Source organism: Cervus elaphus, chromosome 11 (assembly GCF_910594005.1).
Source record: "Cervus elaphus chromosome 11, mCerEla1.1, whole genome shotgun sequence".
NCBI classification, from domain to species: Eukaryota; Metazoa; Chordata; class Mammalia; order Artiodactyla; family Cervidae; genus Cervus; species Cervus elaphus.
The window spans coordinates 57,927,875-57,950,901 of NC_057825.1; the positions used below are offsets into that span (position 1 = coordinate 57,927,875).

Consider the following 23,027-nt stretch of genomic DNA (forward strand, 5'->3'; position numbering starts at 1 on the left):
GGGCTATTGGGATGACGGTGCTGCAACCTTCTAGCAGAGAGATCTGCTCTTTTGTTCTTCAAAGAAAGTGAGACCCCAGGAGAAAGGGACTCAGGAGAGGTAGCCAGGCCCACCCCAGGGGTTTAAAAGACCTGTCCCTGCCCCACCCCCACTTCTAGTTCTCTTTGCCCCAAGCCCGGCAAGGCCATAGACACAGCCAGCAAAGTAGATGAGTTTTCAAGTTTTTATCATAAAGCAAAGCTTAAGTCACAGAGAACAGGACACTTTCCACTCAACACATACAACACACATTCACTGAGCACCGCTGAGGCCAGGCTGTGTGCTCAGGCCCAGGGGGGACCTGAGACGGGGAAGGTCACAGTCGCTGCTCCCAGGGGCTCACAGGCTGGTGAGGAGACAGACAGGGACACATCTTCCAAACAAGTCTCAGGGACTCAGAAGCGCTAAAATAGTCCAGGAGCGATTCATTCCTCCCAGGAGGTCAGGAGAAGCCACATTTGTGTGGCATCTTGGGAGCTGGGGGACTTTTGATGAGAGGGTGGGGGAGTGGACAGCACTACAGGCAGCTGCAGGAGGTCTGGAGTGGAGAGCATGCTCAGGGCCTGGGCCAGAGGGTCTAGACTTCCAGGAACATTCCAGAAAAAGACAAAAACTAGGTGACCAACGCATTTGCTAACTTTTCATTGTTACAGGTTGAAAAGTGAAAGCGTTAATTGCTCAGTCATATCCAACTCTTTGCGACCACATGGACTATAGCCCTTCAGGCTCCTCTGTCCATGGAAATTTCCAGACAAGAAAAGTGGAGTAGGCTGCCATTCCCTTCTCCAGGGGATCTTCCCAACCCAGGTACAGGTTAGGGCATCACAAAAATATGAGATAAAAAAGGAAACGCTATCACCTCCTTTCAACATCACTTCCTAAACAAGGGACTACTTTAATATTCTACTCCCTTCCAGAAAGGGCATCATTTCCAAATAAAAGACTCTCTTTCAAAGTTGGTTTAATTTAACAAAAATATATTAAGAATTTTTTTTTTAAAAGAAAAAGATACCAGGAAATCCTTATTTCCTGTTTTGCTACAGACCCTAAAAATCTTGCCCCTGGAATAGCACCACTTTGCAAAACAAGAAATGGAAGCCGCTTAGGGGGAGGGAAGTGAGTGCCTTGGGGCCTGGGGTGAGAAAGGAGGTGGAAGTGGAGCTGGCCACAGGGTGTGGACTTTACTCTGGAAGCACAGGCCACCCTGAGGGCTTTGAGTAGGGCTGGGGTTCCATCTGCACTTTAGAAAGACCTTGTGGAGGGAGGCTGGGTGAGCGGAGGAGGTTGGAGACGGGGTCTTGTTCCCAGGGCTCTTGTGCCTCCTTCTGAAGGTCCCCCAAGTCAAGGCCGCCCTGCTGAGCCCCACAACACCTGGGAGACCCTGAGCAGGGTGGACAGCCATCTCTGGAGTCATGGATGTGCTTGGACTGGGGACAGGAAAGGCTGAGCACCATGACTAGTCCTGCTGGAAGTAGAACTTGGTGACCTTGATGGCCTCTGTGGGCTTATTGGTGAAGCCCACCGGCTGGTCAGCCTCCAATGATGTGCAGAGGAACCAGCCGGGGCAGGCAGCTGACTCGAAGCTGGTGGTGGGGCCATTGTCGGAGCGGATGAAGGCAAAGCGCTTGTCCTGCTCCCTGTTCTGGTTCAAGTCAGTGATGTTCACAGCCTGGAAGTCAAGAAAAAGCAAGTGAGGGCAGAGGAGCAGAGAGGTCCTTGCAGCCCACCTTACCATCCGGCTGCCCAGGGTAAGTGCCGGGGAAATGCTGGCCTGGCAAAAGTGTCCTGGGTCTCAGGACAGCCTGATGCAAGGAGGTTGTCCCGTGCTTGCACTTTGATTTGGGGACATCTGACCACTGTAGCCTTAGGTCAATACGTTTGGCAAACACATGGTACCATCAACAGAGGCCAAGGCCTGTGGAGGCTGGACTCTGTCATATCTGCACCTCTGAGAGTGCAGCAGCTGGGCAGGGTATGGCAGTCCATATTATTGACAATATCTTGGTCATTGCTACTCCACACAAAGCAGGCAGTCACTTGCCACTAAAGTGTCTGTTCACTAGTGGACAGAAAGGACAATGCCACAGTTACAGCCACTTTCATTTGGGTTAAGATTTTGTCCAACAGTCCCCTGATAGAAAGCTCTCTTTTTCCAGGGCTGATAGCCCATTAATGTTGCACAGGCGCACAAGGCCCTGGAGGGGATGCCAACTCATGGATTTGAGTAGATAAGGGCTGGAAAAGAATGGTCCCAAAGGTTGGCTTTACTGGAAGAGGGCAAGTCCAAGTGGGTTAGTGGTCCTTGGGCAAAAGAGTGACACACAGAGACTGAGCTCCCCAAAGGAGCCATGCCTCCTGGTGTCCTCATCCTGGTAATCCCCTCTCTCATTGAGGCTAGACTTAGCCACTTGGCAAGCTTTAGTTAATTGGACATTAATGGTATGATACAAACAAAAGTTTAACAAGTGTTTGCACACTAAGGCTTGCCTTTTTGGAGTTATCCCTTTTGGAAACCAACCGCCATGCTGTAAGGAAGCTCAAGCTGACAACTGAAATCAGTGAGACTGTGTGGAAGGAAAACCTGGAGGATGAGTCCCAGCCAAGCTCCCTGCTGGATGTGCCTGCAGGAGGGAACTCAGCTACACCATGGAGCACAGATCTACCCAGCTGATCCTAGTCGACCCACAGAATCATGAGAAAGGACACACTGTGCTTGTTTTAAGCCACTGAGTTTGGGGGTGGTTGTTGTCTGAGGCAGGTCCTTACCTCTAACTTGAGCTTGATCTCATCTCCAGATTTGACGCAGGCCAGGCACAGCTTCCCCCCATGGATCCCCAGGAACATAGTATGGGGTTCGATGGGTACCACATCTATCTTCTCTGGGGAAGAACAAAGGGGAAGTTCAGATTGTAGAGAAGAGGAGGCAGAGATGGAGAAGACACAGCAGGCTGGACTCTCCCTGGGGACTTTTCTACCCCCTAACTAAAATCCTGGGCTTCCCTTGTGGCTCAGTGGTAAAGAATACTTCTGCAATGCAGGAGACAAGGGTTTGATGCCCACATCGGGAAGATCCCCTGGAGAAAGAAATGGCAACCCACTCCAGTATTCTCGCCTAGACAATCCACAGACAGAGGAATCTGGCAAGCTAACATCCATGGGGTTGTGAAAGAGTCAAATACAACTTAGCAACTAAAAAAAACAAGCAGATTAAAACCCCAAGGTCAGAAGGACAGTGAGGCCCCATCTTCTTGGTCAGGATCCAAACAGAAGATCAAACCAAGCACACTATCTAGCTACTCCTCAAGGACCAAGGCACCTCAATTTTGCTCCAGGTGATTGTCACCCTTCCCTTCTTTCCCTGGGCTTCCCAGATGGCTCAGTGGTAAAGAATCCACCTGCCAATGCAGTAACGCAAGAGACAAGGGTTTTATCCCTGGGTTGGGAAGATCCCCTGGAGGAGCAAATGGCAACCCACTCCAGTATTCTTGCCTGGAAAATCCCATGGACAGAGAAGCCTGGTGAGCTACAGTCTATGGGGTCACAAGAGTCAGACATGACTGAGCACATGCGCACACCCCCTTCCCCAGGACCGTTGTGCTCTAGGTCCACAGGTGTGCTGCCCATGGGGCCCAGTACACAAGATCATGAGTGGGGCCCCAGGGCTTGGTCCACAGAAGCCTGGGTGTGTTTGAGCCCAGTTTTTCCCTTGGTGGTCTCCATGCACTCATTGGGAGTGAAGACCTCAGTTTCTTTGTGCTTTAATCTCCTTATTCAGAGAGTTATCAGAGGACAGGAAAAGTGGGTCTCATGCTCTTTTAGAGTGAAGAAAGGGCAAAGAATAAGAATGGCGATCATGCTATTCTACAATACCAAACCAGCCAACAAGGACGTGAAAACATCCTAGAGAGAGTGCTGGAAGAAACTCATATCCTATCATCCAATTGCCCTTCTCTTACTAAGCGGAAAACCAGGGAACAGAATGAGTAAACCTTGTTCAAATTCATCCAGGTTGATATGGATCTGGAACATGACTCAATCAATGTGGTGTCCAAGATTAAGGGATATAAGCCAGCCTGTGGATGGTGTATTAGTTTTAGGTGGGAGTGAGAGTTTGAACACACAGAAACATGGGCTTCCTAGGCACTGGAGGAAGAAAAGGGCTGATCTTGCTTCTGGGCCCTGCCCTCCCATTTGTTGCCTGGGGATCATGGTGTCCATAGGTGGTGGCTCTCAAACTAGGCTCTGCCCTCTCTATCTTCTTGAGGCTCCCCTCATATGTGTCCTTCAGTGGCCAGGCCTCTCTAGCTTCAAACGTGGCCACAGAGAACCAACAGGGATTAAGACATGGTACCTAAAATTCCCAGGGTCAAGCCACAGTGCTGCAGACCCCTGGGCAAAGTGACTGGTGCCCACTCAGCATTGACCTTCCTGGCCACCACTCACCTTCTAATTTAGTATTTGGCCCTTGCAAGTATCCAGCAACTAATTGGTTATTCCTCAGGTAGAAGATCTTCTGGTTGACATCCCAGATCCTGAAAAACAGAAGGACCCAGCTATAGTGGACAGCTGCTGTATGCCCAGCCCCTTTTCTGTATTCCCCAGAGTATATTCAGTTTTCTCCCAAGGGTGTGGAATTAAACACACCCATAGCATAGATGTGAAGACTGAGGTCAACACTGGTTAAGAGACAGATCCAAATCCCAGATCTGGTAGGCCATGTGCCTAACTTCTACCCCTCTTATCACCTTGTTCCTCATCCTCAGCTTCCCAAGTATCCACCTCCTACTTCAGCAAAGCAGACTCTAGATTAAGATCATTAATAAACTTCCTGGGTGTAGACATGTTCTTTGTCTGCACCATCCAATATGGTAGCCATCAATCACTTGCAGCTATTGAGACATGCAGCTATTGAGCTCTTGAAACGTGGTGTGATTGAAGATCTGCATATTTTCTAATTTTTTTTTTTTTTTTGGTCACGCAGCATGTGGGATCTTAGTTCCCTGACCTGCACCCCTTGCATTGAAGCAAAGAGTCTTAACCACTGAACTGCCAGGGAAAGTCCCAAATTTTTTATTTTCTTGTATGTTTATGAATTTAAATGTAAATCTAAAGAGTCATCTGAGATTAGTGGCCCCCACAGCACAGAACTAGAAGCTTCAAGGGTTAGGCCCCATTGCAGCTAACTTGCTCCAAGCCTTAGACCATGAAGACTTGTCCCCAAAGTCTGTTCCCTATTGGCAAGTCAGCTTCCCTTCCAATTCACCCTGTGGCCTATTTCTGGCTCCCTGGTGAAGGGCCTCTCTGGCTGAGAGCAGGGCTTGTAGCTGTGAGATGGAGTAACAGGGCCCCAGCCAGGACGTGGACACTTCACTCCCTGCTGCCTCTATCCCCCAGCATGACCTTGGACCTGTGCCTCATCTCCTCACCTGTGAAAGGGGGCTGGCAATACCCATCTCATCAGGTGACCTTGAAAAGCTCTCAGCGAGAGGGGGGTCAGTCAAACTGTAAAGTTCTTGGGTGGAATGAGCATTTGACCTTTCATGACTATTCTTAGCTCCTGGATGAGTTGGATTCCATCTGAAAGGATTAAACGTTCCTTTCTAGGGGTCTCCAGTGGTAACTTCTGGAGATCCCACCAATGGGAGGAGGTCGAGGCAGACCCCTGGGAAGGGGAGGGGCTTCTCTGGGACCCACACAGGCATGCAGAGTCCCAGCCTGTAGCCTCAGGCGAGAGAAACTCTGCACAAAGAAGCAGAGAGGGGTACTGTGGACAGGACACAGTCCAGAGTTCCAGACTGGGAACTTGGGAATTTTTAAATGCAAGTGCCAAAGATCACTGATGTGGCAGCCAACCTTAGTTAGCTAAACTTAGGCAGCTAATCCTAACCTTAATTATTGTGAAAGTGAAAGTGAAGTCACTCAGTCATGTCCAACTCTTTGCGACCCCGTGGACTGTAGCCCACCAGGCTCCTCCCTCCATGGGATTTTCCAAGCAAGAATACTGGAGTGGGTTGCCATTTCCTTCTCCAGGGGATCTTCCTGACCCAGGGATCAGACCCAGGTCTCCTGCATTGTGGGCAGACGCTTTAACCTCTGAGCCACCAGGGAAGCCCAACCTTAATTATTAAGGGAAGCCTAATGGCTCAGACGGTAAAGCATCTGCCTACAATGTGGGAGACCCGGGTTCAATCCCTGGGTTGGGAAGATCTCCTGGAGAAGGAAATGGCAACCCACTCCAGTATTCTTGCCTGGAAAATCCCATGGACGGAGGAACCTGGTAGGCTACAGTCCATGGGGTCGCAAAGAGTCAGACACGACTGAGCGACTTCACTTCACTTCACTTCACTTTCAAGTCCAAACCCAGGGCAGCCCCAGATGGCTGTGTCCTATGATGCTTTTCTATCCCTCCAGCCCCACTTCCTTGGGGTCAGCCTTACCTGAAGGCTTGCATCTCGCAGGGTCTCTTTCCCAAGGGGTGGCAGGCTGTTTCTGAATGGAACAGGAAGAGGAGGAGACAGATTAGGTAACCGTAGATGTAGATGTCCATCCTGTGACCTCGAGGCGATAGGAGACTGCCATTTCAGACCCAGAGGAGCTGCTTATAAAGAAAATAGTCGCTCACCCAGCCAGGCTGCGGCCGCCTGTCCCACGAAAATGAACGGAAACGCCTGCACATTTCCAAAACGAGAAACCTTGCTGTTGTCACTTTCAACCCTGCAGAGTGTCGCAATGGGATGTCGTAACCCATTCCCTCCCCTTTTCCTCTGTGCAATTTCCCCAAAATCGAGATTTCTATTTCCCCTTCACCCAGTTCCTGGGAAGAAGGGCACAATGAAAACCCAAGCCCCTCATCTGCCCGACAGGTATCCTGAGGCTTTGAAAAACCAAATGTGAATAGAAATGTCCCCCTCTAGTAAGAAGCCAAGTGGCAGGGTTCCCGGTGCACGTCAGAGACTCAGGCCATTTTGTGTTCTTTGAAAGAGGGACAGCCTTGCTGGACTTTGGACCAGGGGCTGGCAAATACTCTGTCAGACAAAGATCAGATAGCAAACATTTTAGGGTTTCTGGGGCCATACGTCATTATTACTCAACTTGACTGTCATAGTTGAAAAGCAATCTTAGAAAATCTGTAATGTGTGCGTGTGTGCAGTCACTAAGTCATGTCTGACTCTTTATGACCACATGGTCTATAGCCCACCAGGCTCCTCTGACCATGGGATTCTTCAGGCAAGCATACTGGAGTGGGTTGCCATTTCCTCCTCCAGGGGACCTTCCCGACCCAGGGATCAAACCCGTGTCTCCTGCATTGGCAGACAGATTTTTCCCCACTGAGCCACTGGGGAAGCCCAGCCAATCTGCAAACCCACAAGCTAATTGGGTTCCAGGACAACTTTATTTACAAAACAGGTGGTGGCTGGATTTGGCTTGAGGCTTGCTTTCTCCTGATCTAGAGTAAACTTCCTGAGAGGGGACTTTGAAACCAACTCTATTCCTGTTATCCGTGTCTTTGAAGTTAGGAAAATGGGAAAATGGGATGAACTCCACATCCCATTTGGGATGGAAATGAATCCAAAATCTGCCTCTGGCACGTGCTGTTTGCCCCCTGTGTGACTTGGAACAGATCATTTGTTTGGGTCTCTGCTTCTACCTCTTCATACTCAGAATGAGGTCGATTATGTCATCCTTACGGGTACAGGGAGAGAAGAAGGTATGAGAGGGAGGAAGGAACAAAGGAATGCGGGAAGGGAGGAGGAAATGGAGGGAAGGAGGGAGGTTGGTTGATTGGAAGGTGAAAGTTCTGGGTCAGAGTGGGCACTCAGAAACAATAACTTCCTTTCTTACTACATTCTAGACAGTTAGGGAAAAGGAAAGTGTATTCCTCTTTATGGACAGAGAAGAGTTGAAGCGGGTCCTACATGATCTCAATGGTAGGAGGATGGACCTCTAGTGCAGAAGGACAGATTGTGGCATTTGAGAACTTGATGGGCACTCAGAATCATCCTGCCTCACCCCATCCTTGTTTCTGAAGAAGACCCAGAGGAGGAAAGACATCTGCCCAAGGTCACAAAGCTCGTCCATGGCAAGGTACAGCCAGAAATCCAGGACTCCTGGTTCCCACCCAAGGGACACCCTATTACAGCAGCAGATCTTGAGGAGTCTGAATTTATTTTCAGCCAACCCATCAGAGGTTATGTCCAAATGAGGGTAAAATCTGTGAAAAAGGAAGGCTTGCATGGCATATTTGAAAGTTACTAGGAGAGTGGATCTTAAGAGTTCTCATCATGAGCAAAAGCAAAAAATTAATTGTATTACTGTGTTGTACCTCTGAAACTCACATAATGTAATATATCAATTGTTGCTCTAAGTTGCTAAGTTACGTCCAACTCTTTTGTGACCCGAAGACTGTAGCCCGCCAGGCTCCTCTGTCCATAGGATTTCCCAGGCAAGAATACTGGAGTCGGTTGCCATTTCCTATGTCATTTGTACCTCATAAGTCAGTTATACCTTGATAAAAATGTTTTTTTAAAGAGGAAGTTTGCAAATGAACTTTCTCAGCTCTTTGAAGAGATCTTTCAGAGCAAATGCAACATTTCTGCAAAAGTTGTGTCACCTCCCTGAGTGAAACAAAACAGCATGGAGGCCCTTTCTGGGCAGGAGGGTAGGAGTCCCTGGGGCTGTTCAGTGGAGTCACTTAGGACTGGGGCTCCTGGGCAACAAGCCAGGGCTCTCTGGATCTGTTTCCTTATCTATTGTGTGTATTAGTTGCTCAGTCGTGTCCCGACTCTTTGCAACCCCATGGACTGTAGCCCGCCAGGCTACTCTGTCTGTGGGATTTCTGAGGCAAGAATACTGGGGTGGGTTGTCATGCCTTCCTCCAGGGATCTTCCCAACCCAGGGATCAAACCCGCATCTTTTCTGTCTCCTGCATGGCAGGAGGGTTCTTTACCACTAGCACCACCTGGGAAGCCACCCCCTACTAGCATCTCTGACTACATGTAGTCTCGCTTCTGGTGCTCAGCCTTCACTCCGCTTCCTGAGCTGAGGTTAATGACCATGTCACAGAGTGGACTCTGCCTCCCCTGTCAGCATCCCGAGCTTCCCTCCCAGATCCAGACATCGCCACTGTACCTGGTGCCTGCTATGTGCCAAGCCCTGCCCTGCTAGCCACCAGTGACAACAGAAATAACCAAGACCCACTTCAAGGGAAACAGGACATTCAGGCGAAGTCAGTGTCCTAAGAGTGACACAAGACGGGCTTCATGGAGACCACACGAGTGAATCCTCATTGTGGATGCCTGTAAAGTGTTCAGGGCAGTCTGCCCACATAGGAAGTATCCTGTACATGAGAATTCTTTCTCAGTTTCAGGTAATGGCATCTTTCAGTTCTAGGATTTCCAGCTGCTTCCTTTTTTTTTGGTAGAGTTTCTAGTTCTCTGCCAAAAGTTGCAAGCTTGTCTTTTACACCTTTGATCCTGTTATTCGTTCAGGTTCTTACAAAGGCTGCTCCAGTTGACTTTGTCATTTGAATCCCCGCTGGGTTTCCTTCTATTGTCCCTTTTTCTCTGTTGCACATATTGTCTCGTGTATGCTGATTACTTTTATTAACTGTTGGACACTGTAGCAAAAACTGTGGGATCATTTGAGGCTCTGGGTAATATATGCCCTCAGAGACACTTCATTTTTTTCGTATGCAAATGTTTATAGCAACATTATTCACAGCCACATATTCTTAACAGCCTAAATCTGAAAACAATCCAAATATTCATCAGTGGATGAGTGGACAAACTGTAGTTATCCTATGATATTGTTGTTGTTGTTTAGCCTCTAAGTCATGTCTGACTCTTTGCAACCCCATGGACTGTAGCCCTTCAGGCTCCTCGGTCCATGGGATTTCCCAGGCAAGAATACTAGAGTGGGTTACCATTTCCTTCTCCAGTGGATCTTCCTGACTTAGGATCGAAGTCGTGTCTCCTGCATTGGCAGGTGGGTTCTTTACCACGGAGCCACCTGGGAAGCCCTATCCTCTGATACACTGCTGGGCAATAAAAAGAAGCAAAATATTGATACATGCAACAACATGGATCAATCTACAAAACTTGGCGATGAATGAAAGAAGTTAAGTACAAAAGACAATGTACTGTGTCATTTCATGTATATAAACTTCTAGAAAAGGTAAAACTACAATGATAAGATTCTCAGTTGTCTAGAGCAGGGAGTCTAGGGAGGGTGTTGACTGTGATGAAGCATGGGAAATTTTCTTGGAATGAATATACTTAGTGCTACTGAAATATACAGTTAATTATGGTTAAAATAGTATGTTTTAAAAGATTATTTATTTATTTATTTTTAGCTGAGCTGGGTCTTCGTTGCTGAGTGGGTTTTTCTTTAGTTGCAGAGAGTAGGGGCTACTCTCCAGTTGTGAGGCATGGGGTTCTCATAGCAGTAGCTTCTCTTATTGCAGAGCACGGGCTCTAGGGCACACAGGCTTCAGTAGTTGCAACTCCTGGGCTCCAGAGCTCGGGTTCAGTAGTTGTGGTACACGGGCTTAGTTGCTCTGCCATATGTGGGATCTTCCCGGACCAGGGATGGAACCTGGTGCTTCTGCTGGGCACCAAGGTCAAGGGCACTGCAGCCCCAGGTAACTTCACCCAAACAGGGCTTGAGATGACTCAGAACTGGGTTTCAGGAGCTGTGCAGGCTGCTCCATTTCTGTTCACCCCCAGTGCTCCAAGGTCCCAGCCCAAACCTGGGTTGTTTAAGGTGGGGCGGGTCTCTCCTACTCAGTGGGAGATAAAGTACAAACTGTGTCCTTCTCCGCCCCTGAGCCCCACGAGTCTGCCTGATAGAAGTGGTAGAAAAATTGAGCAGGAGTCAGAGAAGGAAGGACTTTTAATTCCTCTCCAAGGAGCAGGGCATTTATCTAAAAGGAAACTGAATCAGAGGGTGACAGTGTCAGATTTGTCTTATTAAGATCAACTTAGGAATAGTGACCAGATGGATCAGAGTTGGACTGAGCTTGGGGGTGACTGAACCTGAAACAGTGGGGTGACACAGATCTTGGCAGGGGGTGCTAACAGCAGAATCTCCAAAGGTGTTCTTCTGACTTGTAGTGTTGGCCAAATTCTTGGGTGTATATGCCCACCATGGATGATTTCAAGCCATCCATCTCACTGAATGAGTTGAGGAAGAGATGGGATCTTGCTGTCTCCAGCACCCTAAAGGTACAGGGAGATTTGACAGCTCTTGAGTCTTTCTAGAGAGAAATTGTCTTCATATTTCCTGACTCCAGTCTTCCTCCTCTTTAGCCCAAATGGCTCACCACATGGGTCCTGTCCCCCTTGCAAAAAAGCAACGTGCGTGCATGCTCAGTCGTGTCCAACTCTTTGCAACCCTGTGGATTGTAGCCCTCCAGGCTCCTCTGTCCATGGGATTCTCCAGGCAAGAATATTGGAGTGGGCTGCTATGCCCTCCTCCAGGGCATCTTCCCAACCCAGGGATCAAACCCCTGTCTCTTATGTCTCCTGCATTGGCAGTCAGTTTCTTTACCACTAGCGCTGCCTGGGAAGTGCAAAAAGGGATGCCTACTGACAGATCCAGTTTATCAGGAAATGTCAATGAATCTTGATGTGAATTTTCAGCTGTGTCTCCTGGAGTTGTTTTTGTTGTCAATCCAAGGACTCTTGGGAAATATTTAAGCTGCTGGCTTTGGGTGTTCAGGTGTGCACCTTTGACTTAATCTCATATTTCAAATCTTCAGCTAATTCTTGAATGCCTGAGTGGTACAGTGCATACACAATACAGTCAGCACTATTGTCCAAACCTTGTAAAGTTTTCCTAAGATAATAGAACAAAGACTCCGATTACTCTGCAAGAGATGAGTAAATGCTTGAGTACAAAGCGGAGGAAAAGGATGAGAAAAACAAGTCCCCATAGTGTAATCTGCTGTCCTCTCTTGATCAGTCTCCACCTACCCTGCCCTGCCAGGCAGCCAAGTTAATTTTAACCAATTCTTGTAGCTGATTCAAAGAAGCTCCCTATAGCAGCAGGTCGGGCTTCCCAGGTTGCTGAATGGTAAAGAACCTGCCTGCCAATGCAGGAGATGTGGGTTCAATCCCTGGGATGGGACAATCACCTGGAGAAGGAAATAGCAACCCACTCCAGTATTCTTGCCTGAGAAATTCCATGGACAAAGGAGCTTGGCGGGCTACAGTCCATGGGGTTCCAAAGAGTCAGACATGACTGAGTGACTAAACAACAACAAAACAAGAGCAGCAGGTCAGGTTTGGAGACAAGTGTTCTCCTGAGCATCTCTGTCCACCATCAAGTGACCAGTTGGTGAAGGTCAGGAGATTGTGCATAAAGCCAACTGCGACTGATTGCTGATTTATAAGAAGCCTGTTCTCCTCTCAGATGATAGGGTCCACATGGGGTCTAACTGATAAGATGGCTCCTTATGTCGACCTCACAAACAAAAAATAAATCACAGTGAACCTTGGGACTGACCAAATTGCCCAAATGGCATCCTGTTATCTCACTGGTGCCTATCTTCTCAAAGCTGTGAGACCACCAGATTCCAGACCTCCAACTACATGACCATCCCTTCAGAGAGTTTTTCATTGGTGGGGTATAAGAAGGACTGTCAGAAAGGGAGGACACTGGTTCTCCTTAAGGGCCAGTCACCCTCTCTTTTCCCTCTAATAAATTTCCCTTTTCTTGCCTGACTGCCCAGCTAGCTCTCTTTTTCTCTGCACTTGCCTTACATTCTGGTGCCAAAACCCAGGAGGGAAGATTCACCGCAACTGGGTGGCCTCCTCTCACAAGCCCACCTCTGACGGTCCCCTCCCTTGGACCTTGCTGAGAAACTGAGAAGAGCTCTGGGATGGGACTTTCCAGTTGCCTTGTTGGACTGACATCCACACACCGGCCCACATTTCATCCATTGGTTACAAGGGTAAGTGAAATCCCATTCTCTTGGATCCTCTCTCCTGCCTCATTTCCAAGTCCTAGCCCTAGGTGGGAGGATCCCTAGGCCCTCGGGCCCTCGGCCTTGTGCCCCATCTGACCTTGAAATAGGGGACGCCCATTTCAAAGCAGAGTATCATTCAGTTCAGTTCAGTTCAGTTGCTCAGTCATGTCCGACTCTTTGCGACCCCATGGACTGCAGCACGCCAGGCCTCCCTGTCCATCACCAACTGAGTCGGTGATGCCATCCAACCATCTCATCCTCTGTCTTCCCTTTCTCCTCCCACTTTCAATCTTACCAGCATCAGGGTCTTTTTAAATTACTCTCTGAGAAAGTCCTGAGAACAGGGATGCCTTTTCTCACAGACCTTTCTCCTCACTTTCTCTCGCCCTTGGCTAACCTTCCTATTCTGCCACAATGGGAAATTCTCAATTCCAGCCCTTAAAAGCTACTCCTCTAGTCTATGGGGTCGCACAGAGTCGGACACGACTGAAGCGACTTAGCAGCAGCAGCAGGATTCCTTCTCTGAAACCTAAAGGCCTTGGGCTTCCAAGGGGAGATAAGACCAAGAAGACTTGTTTACTATTTTAACACTGTCTGGCTGCAATACAGACTTGAGAACAGGTCCCAGTAGCCGAGTATAATTTTCTCTGGACCTCCATAGCTTCTGCCACTGCATTGGCAAGTGGTTAGAAATCCCTTATGTTCAGGTTTTCTTCGCTCTCTGCTCCCAATGCTCTCTCTGTGAATCCTGTTCTACGTCTCAAATACTCTTCGCCCACTCTGGGCCACATCCTCCTAATACAATGTCTCGTGACCCCTGTTCAGACTTTTCTTCTTCTTCCTTGGACCCTTCCGACCACAGGCCACGCCCCTCCCCTGCCCCCATCGCTCCCAATCCCCTTGCAGCTGCTCCAGATCCAGTTCCACAACCTCCACCTTACGTCCCCTCCTCCCTCCCTCCCTCCTTCTCAAGAGCACGCCTTGGCCACAGCTCCCAACACCCCTCCCCAGACTGTGCCTGAGATAAGCTCTGAGACCTCAGCCCCACCCTCTACCCTGAGAGTCCCAAGGCTTTACCCCAGCCTCCCTAGATCCCCTCCCGGTACTGTCCCGAACAACTTTAAACAGGAAACTTCACCGCAGGACCCCTCTCTTTCCCCTACCCAACTCCTCCCTTTCCCGGAAGTAGCTGGAGCAGAGGGCACTGGATTGGGTTCATGTCCCATTCTCCCTTACAGATCTATCTCAGATTGAAAAGCGTCTTGGCTCCTTCTCCTCAGTCCCTGATAATTACCTAAAAGAATTCAAATATCTTACCCAGTCTTATGACTTAACCTGGCATGATATTTACATCATCCTTTCCTCCACTCTTTTCCCAGAAGAGAAGGAATGAGTATGGCTGATGAGATACACAGAACAGACACTAAGCCCGTAGGGGCAAAGGCTGGCCACCAAGATGATCCCAACTGGGATTATCAGGCAAGGAGACCTGGATGAGCAGCCTGTAATCATATGATTGCTTGCCTCGCTGTGGGCCTTCAAAAGACAGGGTATAAAGCTGTCAACTTTGATGAGCTCCAGGAAATAACTCAAAGACTGGATGAAAACCTGGCACAATTTCTAGCCAGGTTAATGGATGCCCTACAAAGATATATAAAATTAGACCCCATTTCAGCAGAGGGCACCATTGTCCTTAACACCCATATTATCTTCCAGTCACCCCCGGATATCTGAAAGAAGCTAAAAAAGGCAGAAGAGACCTTTTAAATTTAGCCTGTAAGATTTTCAATGACCGGGAAGAACAGGCAAAGCTAGAGAAGGCCCAAAGAGATCAGGCCAAATACCACCTTTTAGCCACTGCCCTACATAGCTCCAAGCCTCCATTAACCAACAAAGAAAGGAAGCCACCTGGGCCCTGCTTCAAATGCGGCAAAGAAGGCCACTGGGCCCGCTCATACCTAAAGCCAAGGCCCCCTCCAGGTCCATGTCCCAGCTGTGCATAAAGGGACATTGGAAGGTTGACTGGCCAAATCCCCCTCTAGGGATCTGGACATTCCCTCCTGGTTCCGAGCAGGAGTCCTCTGACCCAGCTCTGCCCAACCTCCTCAGACTTACCGCTGAAGACTGAAGGTGGCCAGGGCCCCACGCTCCGACTCTCATCACCTCTATGGAGCCCAGGGTAACTCTTATAGTGGCAGATCTCCTTTCTCATTGACACAGAGGTCACTTACTCTTCTATGCCTGCCTACTCTGGAAAAACCAAGGTCTCTCAGGTTTCTGTTATAGGGGTTGATGGTTTAATGTCTATACCACGATAACCAAGCCTCTACCTTGCACACTTCAAGATATCCCATTTTCCCATTCTTTTCTCATACTCCCAAAATGCCCCACTCCTATTCTTGGGAGAGACCTTCTCTCAAAATTGAAAGCCTCTGTTACTATCCCAAGCCCACCCTCTGATCTAGCCTGGTAACTGCTCCTTAACACCCACCACTTCTGATGTTTGTCTACAACAACAGGCTCCTTTCTGTTTTCTCAGACAAAACTCTTACTCAGACAATTCTTACCCCCAACTAGGAACTATACCGCCACACCTCTGTAATCACACTTCACATCTCTCCTTCCTTTCAGGCCGATCTGTCTACCGTGTCTCAGGAACTGCAGGACAGTCTCTTAATTTGTCAGGGAGACTCCTTTCTGCATGTGGTGTAAATACTCCTCTTGAAGGGGTTACACTGACAAGTTCACTGTCAGTTTCAGAGACTACCAACAAGTTCCCAGAAAGACTCCTATTTGCTATCAATTTCAGCTGTTGTCTTCTTACTCCTGGAATATTTCTCCTATATGGAACCACTGCTTATTTATGTCTTTCCACTAGCTGACAGGAACTTGCACCCTGGTATATCTGGCCCCAGATACTTCTATTGCTCCTAACAATCGGACCCTTCCTATCCCACTAACTTATAACTGACCCAGACTGAAAATTCAATTCATTCCTCTATTAATCAGTTTAGGAACAGCCGCTGGGATTGGGACAGGGACCACCGGGCTTACAACTTATTTAAATTACTATCAAAGCCTTTCTAAAGACCTCACTCACAGCCTAGAAGAAATACCTAACAGCCTTATCACTATCCAAAACCAGCTAGAGTCCCTGACAGCTGTGATCCTCCAAAACAGAAGAGGATTAGACCTCCACACAGCAGAAAAAGGAGGCCTATGCCTATTTTTGGAGGAAGCCTGCTGCTTCTACACCAGTAAATCAGGCTTTGTAAAGGAAGCAGCAAGAAATCTGACAAACAGGGCCTCGAGAATACACCAACACCTCAGTAATTCATGGGAAAACTGGTTAAGCAATTGGAATTGGATGCCCTGGGTCCTATCTTTTCTAGGCCCTTTCCTTCTACTTAACCCTTTTTCTAACTTTTGGCCCAAGATTAATGCGTCTTTTTTCAAAATTTCTTCAGGATTGCTTACAAGCCTTCACCAACTGAGCTATCCACGAGCTACTTCTAGCTCACTCAGATTATCAAAAACTTCGACCTCACACAGATCCCCTTGACCCACATTCCAACCTTTTCTTATCTTATTCCCATGTCATCCCTGTCCCACAGGAAGCAGTTATAGCAGATTGACCTTCAGCCCTTATCCTAAATCAAAAGGCTGCAAGTCCCTTTCTGACGGAGTCCTTCTTATATCCCACCAATGAAAAATTCTCTGAAGGGATGTTCATGTAGCTGGAGGTCTGGAATCTGGTGGTCTTGCAGCTTTGGGAAGATAGGCACCAGTGAGATAACAGGATGCCATTTGGGCACTTTCGTCAGTCTCAAGGATCACTGTGATTTATTCTTTGTTAGTGAGGTCGACATAAGGAGCCATCTTATCAGTTAGACCCCATGTGGACCCTATCACCAGATACAAATGGTAAACTCACCGTGAGTCCTTTCTGAGGTTCAGAGTTTTCCAAGATGACCTCTGTTCCAGCAGTTTCTGGGTTTGATATGGATCTGCATTGAGAGCCACTATTTATCTAAGTTTTCTTCATGTTTTCCAAGGTACTGGTTTGCTCTTGCCTTCTGGGCTTTGATGATAGATTAGGTCTCTGCAGGCAGGGAGGGTAAGGGGAGGGGAGACAAGAACATGGGGGAGGGAACAACTCCGTTTCTCGCCTGCAATGTTTTGGCCTCTGTGTTCTGCTCTTTTATACAGGTCTTGTTTGGTGGTGATTTAGTTGCTAAGTCGTGTCTGATTCTTGTGACCCCATGTGACTCTGTCCATGGGATTTCCCAGTAGGTTGTCATTTCCTTCTCCAGATCGTTCCAACCCAGGGATCGAACCCAGGTCTCCTGCACTGCAGGTGGATTCTTTACCAACTGAGGCACCAGGGAAGCCCAAGTGCTGGTAGTCTTCTTGCCTGGAAAATCCTATGGATAGAGGAACCTAGTGGGCTACAGTCCATGGGGTCACAAAGAAACAGACAGAACTGAGTGACTGAGCACACACACATACAACAGTTGAGCAAGGTGGGTATGGATACACCTTGAGAGATACACTCTCAAGATGGGGATATACTCACTTTGTAGAATAAAAAAATTAAGGCTCAGACAAATTAAATCACTTGCCCCAGATCTTGGTTGAGCCAAGATTTGAACCCAATTCCTTCACACTGCAGTCCTGCTAGAGAAGCAGGTGACGTCTTTTCCTCTCTGCTTCATCGCATAGTTAACAGGAACAAGAATTATATTTGTTCTTACACTGTTCCTTATGCTTCATCACATAGTTAGCAGGAACAAGAATTATATTTGTTCTTATACTGTTCCCTATGTGTTTGAACTCACATCATATAGAGCAATGATTTATTCTATAACTGAAAATTTTAGGAGGTTTTTTTGCTAGTAAAGAAAGGATGATTCTAAAACCTTACATAGGTTAAAGAGAAATCTCTTTACCTGGTTATGGACTAGAATGGCAAATTTCCCTAGTTTTTTCAGGATATTCTTGGTTTCAGTACTGAAAGCCCTGTGCTTAGTCTCATCCAACCGTTTTTGACCCATTGGACTATAGTCTGCCAGGCTCCTAGTACTGGAATGAATTTTCATTTTCTTCTCCAGGGATTCTTCCCAACCCAGGGATCAAACCTGCGTCTCCTGTGTCTCCTGCATGGCAAGCAGATTCTTTACCTGCTGAGTCATTGGAGAAGCCCCACTGAAAGCCCTGCATCCTGGGAACATTTCAGTTCCTGGAAAACAGATTGTTCACCCTTCAGAAACCTTTCCTGGTGGCTCAGATGGTAAAGAATCTGCCTACAGTGCAGGAGACCCAGGTTCGATCCCTGGGACAGGAAGATGCCCCAGAGAAGGAAATTGGCAACCCACTCCAATGTTCTTGCCTGGAAAATCCCATAGATGGAGGAACCTGGCAAGGTACAGTCCATGGAGTCACAGAGTCAGACAAGACTGAATGACTAACACAAGAAAACTTTAGAAGGTGCTGGCATCATCTGGTAGCTAGTGCTGCAAATTGAAGGCACAATTAAATATCAATCATTGTTCCTTACCAAGTAACTTAGTAGCAGAGATGCTGTCCATTTTATTACACAAATAGACAGGTAGGTAAAGCATGCTAGAGTACTCCAAAACTGTGGTAAGTCTTCCACTCAAGAAAAGAGACTATAGCAGATATAGTGTTAATCAATCATTTTCATTTTGATCAAGTTAATTTTCAATTAAGCCATTCATATTTAACTTCCTCCAACTATGTAATCAAGACATGGTCACCATCTAGTAGCCTGAAATTGTTTTCAGACTGAAGTTGTAGAAAATAATTGCTTTTTCATTGTCATCATCTTCATCCCCTCCTCCTCCTCTTCCTCCTCCTTCACACGCATCAGCTATAAGGTCAGCAGTGCAAATGGAGGTCCACTGAAGTAAATGGCTTGTCCAGGGTAGCAGTACACACAGGGCAGTTCCATCTTCATCCTTTTCTCTTTCCTCACTTTTACAGCTCTTCTGTCAAACCATGATTGTCTCTGAGTCCTCTCTGGTTGGCATCAATGGTACCACCTATGCTCCAGGTGTTAGAGAATGTGGGTTCCTCCTTCCAGGAATCAAAGTGTCTTCACTGGGCTCACATGCATTTGTTGCTTGAATTCAATCCACTCCAAGTTATACTTTAGCACCAAGTTTTAATTTAACATCTACTATGTGCCAGGTGAAAATATTTTGGAATGAACCATTTATAAGTATAGTGATTTCTTCATAGTATATCACTGTCTTTTCCTGGTAGTTGCATCTTCCTTTACACATTTGAAAGATACGCAAGACCATTCGCTATTAACACAGCCCACTGGAGACTGTTACACCCTCTAGGGGAAGGGGGAAGGTCGGCTGCTTCAGGAATCCTGTGGTTTACAAAGCATTTCTCCCTCCATGATCACATTTGGTGTCTGTGCCACTAGAGTATATTCTATGGTTTGGAAACAGACTGTCTGCTGTCAGGCCCAGCTTGTTTCCTTATACTGGCTGTCTTACTTTGAGCAGATTACTTAACCTTTCTGTGGCCCAGTTTCCTCTTCTGAAAATATGAACCATAGTAGTCCTTCCTCATGTGGTTATGGGGAGAATTAAACCATGTAAATAGTTCAGCAGAATGCCCAGCTGGAGCAAGCGCTGTGGAAGTATTAGTTATTACTGTGTCCTTGAAACCCTGAGTTTGCCAGCCTCCTCCTGACATTGAGGAAAGTGAGATCCAGAAAGGAGAAAAAAAGTTACCCACTAGAGGCCAACTTAGAATTAAAACTTGGATCTTCAGACCACCAACCTTAATATCTTTTCTCTGCCCCATATACATTTTAACCAGAAGTTGCAAAGCAGTAGCTCATAGATTGAATATTTTATTTGCTTTCTTTATTGTTTCATTTTGGGACTTCCCTGTAACTCAAACAGTAAAGAATCTGCCTGCAATGCAGGAGACCCGGGTTCAATCCCTGGGTCGGGAAGATCCTCTAGCGAAGGGAATAGCAATCCACTCCAGTATTCTTGCCTGGAGAATCCCATAGACAGAGGAGCCTGGTGAGCTACAGTCCGTGGAGTTGCAGAGTCAAACATGACTGAGCGACTAACCCTACTACTGTTTCATTTACTCAGAATGCTACACATCACAACATCAGAATATTCAATTCTTTTTGAAAACTGAGAAGTTCTGAGACTTTCCTGGCAGTCCAGTGGCTAAGACTCCATGCTTTCACTGCAGGGGTTGTGGGTTTGATCCCCAGTCAGGGAACTAAGATCCCACATTCTGCACGATGTGACCCACCCCACCCCCCCAAAAAAAAAGAAAAATGAGAAGTTGTGACCACTTGGGCCTGCATTCTCATGGGCCAGCCACTTGCTGGTACTGACTAGTGACAGCCCCTCATTCTACACAGTCCCTGCCCTTCTCTATTACCCCTCAGATCTATGGCTGAGGACCAGATTGTATTAGTATTTCTCATTGAGCTCACAGTGTTTTTTCCCATGCTTTACAGAAACATTTCTCCAGTTTTCCACATCTCTATGGACAGTAGGAAATGACCAATGGGCTCCAATGATTATTTTCCCACACATGCATGCTTCCTTGGGCCGACTCCTCACTCAGTACGCACGGGGTCTGCAGCCCCTGCCTCAGAGCATCTGCACAGTCTCCCCGTGGTGACTGTTGCCTGCATGGTGGCCAGGCCTCTCAGACCGGCCAGGAGCTCCATGCCCCTGACATTCCCCTTGAATCTTGTTCTTCAGAGTCGGAGAGCATTGGGTAAATACTTTTCATTCCCATGTTTCAGATGGAAAAATAGAAGCAGAAGGAACTTACCTAAAGCCATGGTGAAAGATGAGGTCCTCCAAGGTCTTCCAGGCTCTGGCTCCAGCCGGAGCGGCGACACAAGCAGGAGGCACAGCCAGGCCACACCTGGGCCACCAGCTCCTCCCAGGGCAGAACCGCTCCCTCCTACCCGATTCCTGGCGGAGGGTGAGAGGAGGAGCCCCAGCCTGCCTTCCCACATACCCACGCAGGGCTGGCCACTGCCAGGAGGTGGGCAAGCCCAGCTTCCAGAACGGTGACTCAGGCTAACAGAAGCCAGACGGGTTCGGATCTGCATAAAATCGGAGGTCACATGCGAGGAGCTGAGCTGGATTAGTGGGACTGGACCTTTGCTCCCACCCAACCCCAGTGACCCCCAGTCTGTGCCTGTGTGTGCATCTTCATCCAGACAATGTACATAGACTTAACCCTGTGGGCCCTTAACCTTAACCAGAAGAAGCTTCTCTTCTGGTGAGCCTCCAGAGAAAGCCACAGAAGGTCCCTGATGATCTTTTAAAAAATATTTTGATTTATTTATTTTTGGCTGTGCTGGGTCTTTGTTTCTTCATGGGCTTTCTCTAGCTGTGGAGAGGAGGGGCTACTCTCTCGTTGTGTGCTCGGATTTTTCGTTGCCGTGGCTTCTCTCGTTCCAGAGCATGGGCTTCAGGGTGCTTGGGTTTCAGTAGTTGTGGTTCCCACAACTGGAGCACAGGCTATGTAGTTACGGTGCACGGGCTTAGATGCTCCGCAGTATGTGGGACCAGGGATTGAACCCATGTCTCCTGCATTGGCCAGGGGACTCTTTACCACTGGGCCATGAGGGAAACCTCTCTCTGATGTTCTTATGGAGAAGGCTGAACTTCTCCATAAGTTTCTTTACAAGAAACTAGTAAACTAACTTCAGACAGCAGTAAGTGCTAGAGGGGAAAGAAAAAACATGAGGTTTTCAAGGGACCTGGGGTGGGTGCGATTTTAGAGAAAGTGGTCAGGGGAAGCCTCTCTGAGAAGGCAAGCTATGGACTGAAGTCCTCTGTCCATGGGATTCTCCAAGCAAGAATACTGGAATGGGTTGCTGTGCATTCTTCCAGGGGATCTTCCTGACCCAGGGATCAAACCTGCATCTCCTGTGTCTCCTGCATTGCAGGTGGAATCTTTACCACTGAGATGAAACCTGGATGATTAAGGAAGAGAAAGAATGTTCCAGGTGGAAGGACAGCAAACACAAAGGCTCTTAGGTGGGATCTGCCTGGTGGATTTGAGGCCTGTATGGTTTGGGCTTGGCTTAGGGAGCAGGGAGTATCCATGTTACCCTCAGGCCTTATGCCCAACCGCTGGCATGATGCTGTCCATCCAAGAGGTCAGGCTCTCCCCACCTTCTCTGGAAGATTCTGTGTTCCCAACCCACCCTCCTGTTTGCCATTCAGAACTGACCAGCTCAATAGCTTCATGGTCCCCAGACCTTGCCAGCAGGGAGCAGACAGCTCAGGATTCTTTAAAACTATCCAGGTTGATACATGGGAGCAGAGGCAAGGGCTTCCCACAAGGCTCTGCATTGTGGGTCTCATCTCAGGTCTGCAGCTGAAGAGCTGTGTGACCCTGGATGGGTCCCTTCTATTACCTGGGATTTATTCTGATAACTGCAAAGGGAGCAGTCACTCTCTGCCCCACCTGAGGTGAGGAGCTGGCTGCAAGAAGGAATGACAATCAGCCTCTGGAAGGCTTTGTAAATTGTGTGCATTGAAATAGGGCCTTGCTGTCAGCAATGCCTTAGGGCACAGGTCCCCAACCCCTCGGGCATCTACCGTTCCCCATCCCTCCTGTTATCACCTGAATCACCACCCCACCCACCAGCCCCTTCCATGGAAAAACTGTCTTCCATGAAACCGGTTCCTGATGCCAAAAAGGTTGGGGATCACTGTTTAGGGCATAGGTGAACTGGAGGCCAGGCTGGTGGCTGCCCCCCATCCGGATCCCACCACCTTCAAGTGTGTCTCCTCTGTCCGGAAAGGACAGGCCAGTGGTTTGAGGGAAGGTTTATCATTCAGATGTGTCTGGGAGGAGCAGTTCATGTCCCCCAACCATGTCTCTGGGGCCTGGGCTATCTCCTTGGCTCAGCCCACGACGGGGCCTGAAGTCAGGCCAGGGGATGCAGGGTGCAAGGTGCCAGGTGTCAGAGCCAGGCAGG

At 48.1% G+C, this 23,027-nt stretch overlaps 1 protein-coding gene across 4 annotated transcripts; it reads right to left on the minus strand.

Moving 5' to 3' along the window:
- Positions 1-209: 209 nt before the first annotated feature.
- IL1RN (interleukin 1 receptor antagonist) lies at positions 210-20,956 on the minus strand. 4 transcript variants are annotated; one of them, XM_043917858.1, is made up of 5 exons: positions 20,855-20,956; positions 6,477-6,528; positions 4,483-4,571; positions 2,806-2,918; positions 210-1,708 (listed from the first exon to the last, which is right to left on the minus strand). In XM_043917858.1, the coding sequence occupies exons 1-5, from the start codon at positions 20,862-20,864 to the stop codon at positions 1,496-1,498; spliced, it is 477 nt and encodes a 158-aa protein (XP_043773793.1). In that variant the 5' UTR covers positions 20,865-20,956; the 3' UTR covers positions 210-1,495. The 4 variants fall into 4 exon arrangements, with proteins under 4 accessions (XP_043773793.1, XP_043773795.1, XP_043773794.1 ...); XM_043917860.1 differs by lacking the exon at positions 20,855-20,956 and adding an exon at positions 16,941-16,959; XM_043917859.1 differs by lacking the exon at positions 20,855-20,956 and adding an exon at positions 6,662-6,761.
- Between the last annotated feature and the right edge of the window lie 2,071 nt (positions 20,957-23,027).